The sequence below is a fragment of the Hyposmocoma kahamanoa genome, unplaced genomic scaffold (assembly GCF_003589595.1).
Source record: "Hyposmocoma kahamanoa isolate Upper Pololo Valley unplaced genomic scaffold, ASM358959v1 76, whole genome shotgun sequence".
Lineage (NCBI taxonomy): Eukaryota > Metazoa > Arthropoda > Insecta > Lepidoptera > Cosmopterigidae > Hyposmocoma > Hyposmocoma kahamanoa.
The window spans coordinates 4,303,977-4,312,434 of record NW_020653900.1 but is presented as its reverse complement, the minus strand read 5'-3'; the positions used below and the strand labels follow the sequence as shown (position 1 = coordinate 4,312,434).

At 35.8% G+C, this 8,458-nt stretch overlaps 1 protein-coding gene across 1 annotated transcript; it reads left to right on the top strand.

Moving 5' to 3' along the window:
• Nucleotides 1-1,933: 1,933 nt before the first annotated feature.
• LOC113232428 lies at nt 1,934-8,431 on the top strand. Its single transcript, XM_026467150.1, has 10 exons — nt 1,934-2,053; nt 3,058-3,203; nt 3,604-3,755; nt 4,056-4,138; nt 4,861-5,078; nt 5,746-5,925; nt 6,265-6,426; nt 6,776-6,948; nt 7,551-7,628; nt 8,110-8,431. The coding sequence occupies exons 1-10, from the start codon at nt 2,002-2,004 to the stop codon at nt 8,429-8,431; spliced, it is 1,566 nt and encodes a 521-aa protein (XP_026322935.1). The 5' UTR covers nt 1,934-2,001.
• The last annotated feature ends 27 nt before the right edge of the window (nt 8,432-8,458 follow it).

Genomic DNA, 8,458 nt, shown 5'->3' with positions numbered 1-8,458 from the left:
AGCTTTAAGTCGCAAAGATTTGAGGGGCACTGCCACTGCGCCCGTCACCCTGAGACATAATTTGAAAAGTCCCATGTGACCAGCACCCTTACCCTTAATAATCGGAACGCAGTAATACTAATATTACTGCTTGGCGACCGAAATAGGTAACGTGGCAGTATTACCCTAGACGAACTCTTTCACAACGTTTTCTACTGATGCTTATAAATAATCCAAACATCCAAATGCTGAATCCCAAACTGAACGGAGAAACTGATGAAATTATGATGTTTTTTAATTCACAAAGATTCGCACGAAGCGTTACGCTTCCACATTTATCTCTACGGAACGGCTATGGAATTCTCTTCGTGCAGACTTACTCCCTAAACGCTACAACTGGGATCTTTTTTAAGGCGAGAATGAATAAATCGGCATTATTTAGGTGCGCATCATCGACCTTTCCATCAAGTGAGATTGAGGTCAAGTCTGCACTTATTTTTTTATTAAAAAAATATCCCTGAGGCGCCACAGTATCGAAGCAGCCCTAGCAGTACCTTAAGAGCGTTGTTGAATTGGATACGCAAGACACGGTAGGTTTTTCAGGTGTAATTGTTCCACAGGTTGCACTTGTATAGGTAGCAATATGTTGAAAAGGGTGTATTTTACCTTATTTGGGCATCGCGCAAACCTGAGGGCCAATATAATTCACACTAGTCACTCGCACAGTACACGCCGCGAACACGCCTACCGTTTGCGCAATTCGACTGATCGGGGACGTACTCACTCAGTGTTATCATATTGACATATACGCTGGTCGCGTTCTATATAATATGTAGGGAGATTTTAAAATTTTAAGACGTAGTTAAATACAATTAAGCGTATTTGTCTATTTCGCTGTAAGTTACAATGTAAATGAATAAATAAATGTTATCGTACCCGTACCACCAGCGCCAGTGCGCTTATTTTTCCAATTCAACATCGACCGTTAAATTTTCCATAGCCTATATACCTTTTTAACATTGTATCCAAACAGGCGGCATACATAGCTTGTGTCACTTACAAAACAATCATCTATTGAACAGTTAACACCAGTACTGCTGAGCTCCTAAATCAGGTCATTTATATACAAGTTAAATAAGCTGGGCGATGTCAGCCCCCTGACTCACACCACACTTCATTTTGTATTCCTCCGAGAACTTTCCTGCCTATTTAACAAATTTGTTTTTACCAGTATTTAAAGAAGTCTGTTAGCTGTTTAGATATACTTGTATTATGCATTTTATTCCAAAATATTCTGTACGAAACCATGTCAAAAGCTTTTAATAAGTCAAGCAAGTAGTTAAAAACAGATGTCCTCATACCAATGTAATATCGAACAGTGTACTTAAAGCAATAAGTATAACTGATGCTGTAAACAGGCCTGAAGCCATACTCAGCGCCAAGTAACTCGACATGCAGCATTATGTGTTTATTTAAGCACGCTGTCCAGCACTTTAGCCATAGTGGTAGTTAAATAAATTGGCATATAATATTTAAAACGTCAAGCACATGTGATAACTTAAAATAAGTTGTGTTTAGTTTAAAGAATACAGTGCAGAATTCATCAAACAAATAATTATGTATTTCTTGAAAGAAACGTAACATGATTTGGCTTAAAAGGCAATTTGCCATAAACCGACACAGATCATTACCTTCGCTTCAAATTTAATGTTATTTGTACAATATATTGTATATTTACTATGTGCATACTAAAGAAACAACTTATTTGAAAAGGAGTTTACTTAAAAAAAACTGTAAAACATTGTTTTCAAAGTCTTGTATTCGGAGAATTTTTACACGAGCAATTGAAAACCCGGAGGCATCATAAAAAACTCGGAATATTAAAGTTTTTGCAACGGAAACGGCATTATGACTTGAACTAATCATTTTTTTTATCAACCGTGAAATTATGCAGAGAGCTATATAATTTCTTCTACATATTTTTATGTTCACCTACCTCTTTCTCTAGGCATTTTTTTCAAGATGGATACATTATGGATTAAATATCTTATTTGGGCTATTTGGCATACTTTAGGTAAGAATATTTATGATGTAACTAAATATCATGTGACGAGGCAAATTGCAAAACATTTTTATGAACATAAACGCTTCAAACTAGGAGTTTCATTATTTTATTTTTATTATATAGCGACACATAAAGGTAAGAACATAACTGACTCTAAGTGAGTATGACTGTGGTCGTCACCCTACCTGGCAAAAGTTCTATAATACTTATCACAAAGTGTTACACAAAGAAATAAATTAATTTAAATTTGATAATGGTAATACCTCCTATACAGAAAGACAACGTAATGCTGTAGTGATAGAAAGCCTTCTATCCGACTAAAATATTCAATAATAGACTTCCGGAAGTTATATCTTTAGCCTTTAAATGCACTTTATCATCATATCTTATACTCAGACGTTTAAATTTAATATAATATATCATCATCCTATTTAAGAGCCAGGCTCTTGTCGGTGTAGCTTCCTCCACTCCACACGGTTCATAGCCAGCTCCTTGACATCTTCATATCTGCTCATTTTGATCTTCTTTATTTCTTTACTGTATTATTTATTTCTTTACCGTTCTTGATCTTCCTCTCTTTCTTATAAAGGACATATATATTCTACTATAAAATACCCGAAGAGATTAAGTTCAATCATATCTCTTTTCATTCCATTCGTTAATAAATGAACTATGTAATTACATACACTATATGGCGTGTGCTTATAATATTGCAGATGATTTCAATCTTCTTTGAAAACTTAATTTCTTAATAACAATTTTGAAATTTAATTTTTTAATTTTGATTCATGTTAAGAACGCAGTCAAATGATATACTTTATATCTATGACATGGAACTCAAAATCCTTTACCTTGGGCTTATTTTATTTGACTTTTACGTTTGATTATTCATCTATTTTCTAGTAACATGGTCGTAGAAATAAAATTTCATATACGGAGAAGGTAATTTGTAAAGAAAAATATATTAAGAAATTTAGGAGAAAAGACAATTTATGGAATAGTTCCTTTTATAGGTGCTGTAGCGATCGAGACAGCCACGACATTGCCACCGAAGTTAGCGAATCTAATGAGGAGAACAAATACCACGCACATAAAAGATTTACTCAAAAACACAAGGAGAATCATCAACGGCGTACAAAGCGAAGGGAAACCTTATATGGTGAGAATTTTTCGTACTTTTTCTTGCAGGCAAACTACTCGCAAGACATGAAATCCGATGTCCATTAATATAGTCGTTGCTATTGCAACTTAATATAACAGTTTCATTGTCACTAAAAAAGATTGGATTGTGATAGCAACGTTCTTATAAACCACTGGCCATATGTATCAGAACGGTTAATCGATATCAAAGACAATTGATGTCATTCTTTTTTCAAATTAAACGTTCCGGTATAAGTGGCCAGTAAGTTCATTGAACATTGTTATCATAATTCCCCTTTTTTAGCATTCCCCTAAATATGACCCTGATGCATTGCATAGCATGTAGATGCACAGTCATCGAAGCATTATTAGTGTTTTTCTTCACAAGAATGGAAGATAAGTGAGTTTTTTTCCTTTAGGTGTACCTGAAGCTGCCGACTAGCAGTCCTAAATTCAAAGATTACAAACGATGGTTGTGCGGCGGGGTGATAGTCCACGATGAGTATATCCTCACTTCCGCTGCCTGCATTGAGGACGTTGGCCATTTCTATATCGTTTCCGGAGTATCAAAGTAATTTACAAACTTTGTCAACTGGTATTATGATCTTTAGACTGTGCAGTAATCAGTTTCTAAAAAAACTCCTTCGTGGTCATTTTCAAAACCAATTGACGATGATCAAAATATTGTCAACTCTAATTCTAACCAATATGCTAGTATACAAAGTAGACAGTTATAAATTTAAACAACGAATTTCATAATTATTGCCGCTACTGTTCAGACTGCAACACTAGATAATGACCTTTAGTTATAAAAGTAACGTCAACGAGATTCTCAAAAAACACATTACGTTACCATTCTCACAATTTTCAGGTTTTCATTTGACGATGATCGCCAGAATAATATGTGTATAAAGAACGGTGCTAAAAAGGCTATATGGAAATGTATTCCGAGAAGTATGTTAATTGCTAATCTTAATTTCAATAATTCTATTAGCTTTTATTTAGATTAAAATCGGATACATATTTTAAAACCTTCTCATCCTCTTTAGGATTAAAGAGTTTTAGTACTACCTGATTGATCATTTTTACGAGTCGCGTTCTTAGGTTTTAGCGATTTCTACACAATGGAATTGAAACTCTTTTCGGACGTAAAATCTTACATATTTATTTTTTAAAACAGAGGTTTATTAGAAAAGCAAATATATAAGATTTTAGATCCAGAAAAACTAGTTTCATTTCCAACTTTCAAGAGCATTGCACAGTTTGGATGACAATACAACATCATCAAACTAATTTGATAAATTTAGGAGGTGGATAAAGTGAAACCTCTTATGGAAAGAAGTTACCATTATTTTGTACTTCACTGGTATAATCACAAATTTTTGGAAATTTTTCGTCATCATTTGTAATATTGTATGTCGTTTAATGCCGTTGAGTTATCGGTTCGGACTGAAATATCCTCGGCATCTCTAAGTAAAGTTGGTCGAATTATATGTCTGGTCAGTTTGTTTTGATAGACAGTTAGTCTGCAGATCATCCATGACCGATGAACGCGACTAATTAATTAAGTTTTCCGATTAATTATAGACTTCGACGATTTGAAGTATTGAGAACACTAATGATTCATAATATTACAAAATTTTTGTTGGACTTCTAGATCTATAATATTTTTTTAGACTACGTTTTCGACGGTCACGAGAATGACAATATCAGATGGATGAACAATGACATAGCTGTTGTTAAGGTGGAAGACGAATTTGACTTCAATCGGCGAATTAGAGGTTGCGACTATATACCCAGACCAATATGCTATAACAACCAGAGTATTAAGTATGAGGAACCCGGTACGGAGGCCATAGTATCTGGATGGGGAAGTACCAACAAGTATAATGATGTTAGTTGACAATAATTTTCAATTTAAGAATGCTGCACAGAGACTAACGACCTATCAATGCCTAATAAGAATTTACGTAAGAGTACGCAAGTTAGGGTGTTTTCACTTCCTAAACTTTGTGGATATTTGTGATCTAAAATTTTGAAACTGACAATAGAAACATAAATTTAAGTTTGAATTTAATTTAAAAAAGTTATTTGAAATTCACTATGATTAGACACTATTATACTATATTATACTATATTCGGTGAAGGCAAATAACGTGATGAAACCTGTACGTCGAAAAAGGTTCGCAACCTTCAGAAAACTTGTGAAGTCCCCAACTCACGTTGGCTCAGCGTGGTGGACTTTGACCTAAACCCTCTGAGAGGCGACTCGCGCGCAGCATTGGGACATTTAAATGGTGGATGACGAATGATCTTGATGTAAACAAATAGTTACCTGGGGCAAAAAATCTATGGTAAAATTGGTGGGGTGCAATGGGCAACAAATAATGTTTCATCCAAAAACCGTTTTATTTTTTTAATTCAGGCAATTTTGAAGAAAATCGCCTCCTAGTATTTTAACCAAAAAAATTAAGTTGAAATTGGATCGACACTAAGTTAATAAGCATAACAATAATTTACGAGACCGGTAATCAGAAACACCACATGTTTATATATTGCAGTGGATAAACTCGCGTAGATCTCGTAGAGATTTTGACAAAACAGCACTTCTCGAAGCCAACGTTATGGTGATGGCTAAGAATCGTTGTAAGAAGCGATGGGGCAGTCGATATCACAATATCATAGACAACTATATGATCTGCACTAGCGACATGACGTCGGATTTAAGTGAAATCTGTTCGGTGAGTTATACTACCCCACTTGTTCAAAATATTGCCTCCTCCGTTTCGATATTTTGTGATTGTAAACAACTTGATACTCCAGTACTTACATCTTACAGGGTCGTATTCCAGAACTCTACTCAATGCTGAAGTCAGGATTTGAGCAGACTTGAGTATGATTTCAAGCACTGGAAATACGACCCTAATGGCAAGGACTTGAGTATGATTTCGAGTGCTTTAAACCATACTCAAATCCTGACTTGAGCATTGAGTTCTAGAATACGACCCTTAGAAAGATAATCCACGCAACGATTCAGGTAAAAAGTTTCAGCCTTTTTTATCGTCGACTAATATTTATAGGAAAAATATGTGGACTGCCAGGACATACCTGATGAAACCTCTGACGAATTTAGACGTCTTTTGGAGCCACCGCCAGAACGGAATTCTTTGGTCGTACATTCAGCGTACCACAATGACACCAGGAAACAACAGCGCAGGTTGACTGGTGGAGGTTTCTGTGAGGTAACTTGTAATGTTTTACGGATACGTATCCTGTTGAAACGTTTAATATGAGCCTTATATTAACACCAGACGGATTCCTGTACCTGAGATCGCATTTTCATCCTAGTTACTGCAACAAACCAGTAGCTCACCGGGATTGTAAGCGTCAATTGAAAACGCTTATATATATTTAAACCTCCGGGAGTCACGTTTGTGTGCATTCACAATTGTTAATGATGCACGAGCATTATTTTTAGGTATAAGTGCGATGATTTATGCTGCTTGGGCTCGTATTTCTTACAATTTGTCTTCAAGTGACACTGTTAATCTTTTTGGTATGACCATCTTTCACTCATTGTTTAACTTTAAGAACGACCACGGTGGACCCCTGGTTACCGGAGATGCAGCCAGTGCGATGGTCATCGGAATCATCTCGGCATGTCTAGTAAAAGAACGGACCAACCAGTGCTACGGACCTTTCCTCTACACCAGTGTCTATAAGAATCGGGTTCTAATTAACTGCGCAATTTATAAAGATGTTGGGTATGGGTGTTATTATTTTGAAGCCAAATCTATTAGCATATAATTGTAGTTTTTATAAAAAACGACCTCAAAAGTTCGTGGAATTACATCCATTTAGCAAGGTATATTGAAATCGGTTACCGGAAAGTGCACGAAACCTGATTCATTCACTAGTTTGCTAGCTTTAGAGGTGGAATATAATCTTCAAATTTGACAAAATTGGACCAATACTAAGGTACCCCTTTGCATCAAAAAAAGAATCATCAAAATCGGTTCACAAATAGCCCCGGCCCGAGTAGTCGTGTAACGTACAAAGAAAAAATACAGTCGAATTGAGAACCTTCTCCTTTTTTGAAGTCAGTTAAAAATAGTCTAATAGAATGTAGGCTTGTTCAAGTAAGATTGTTCATAAAGGTCATGTTTGGCAAGCTGCAATGTTAAGCACAGAGTGTCCCTTTTGCCTATCTCCTGGATTTATTTATCAACTTGCTATCTAAGATTTGCTGAGTATTGGTTGTTAATATTTCTAATCGGCAAATTAAACTCAACTGCAAAGTAAACTAAAAACAATGCACATACATACTATGATAATTACCAATTCGGTTAACAGCTTTCAATTTCAGAAACGACTGCAACAAACTGTTTCGCGCTAGTATAACGCATACAGAAGTTGAAATGAGTTGGGTCGACCACCCTGACGGGTAAGAGTGTTTCCTGACTCTTATTGCATTATTCAACCTGTATTTTTCCAGTTTTTAACCAATTTGCACAATTTCTTTTAATCAAACAATATTTCAAACCGTCCTGTGTGCATTTATTTAAACTGTACCAAGAAAGGCTACTCCAGTGTCCTGATTTTGATTCAAAACGGAGTCGATCCGATCGGGCAGTCTCGAACTCAGATGGGTTTCTGAGCGAGAAGATGAACCTGATTCCTACTATGTCTTTCTAATTTGTGAGTTAAATCAAATATTGTTTCGATTATAAATGTCAAAAGTTTCCGATCGGCCAGTAGTCTGTATAGTAATCGCAGTTATGCGCTTCAACTCGGAAAAGTCGCAGTTTCCGATCTGGAGAGACAATCAAAATCAAGCTGCTGACTTTCTTAATTAAAATTTAAACATACCACAAAAACTATAACCTTACAAAAATCTAAAGTTAATTTATTCCATATCGTGGCAGACCTGCCAAGAACGAAATAAAGAAAATGCGGCGAACAGAAGAAAAAGAGAAATTGAAATTAGGAATCAACACAACTGGAACAACCAAAGTAGACACTACGACCGATATTTATGAACCAGAAGATATCCCACTGCAAAAAGTTGGTGTTATACTAAGATCGCATCCTGAAAGCAGGACGAAGAGCGACGACGTTAGAAATGCAAATGTTACCGTTGGTACGGTAGCGCCCTCAATACCAGTTGCAACTATGCATATTACTTCCGGAACCAGTCAAACTACAGTGGAAAGCCAAAGTAATAGTACTCCTAGTATCTCAGGTTAAGCCTTTTAATGCTTAATAAATGATTTA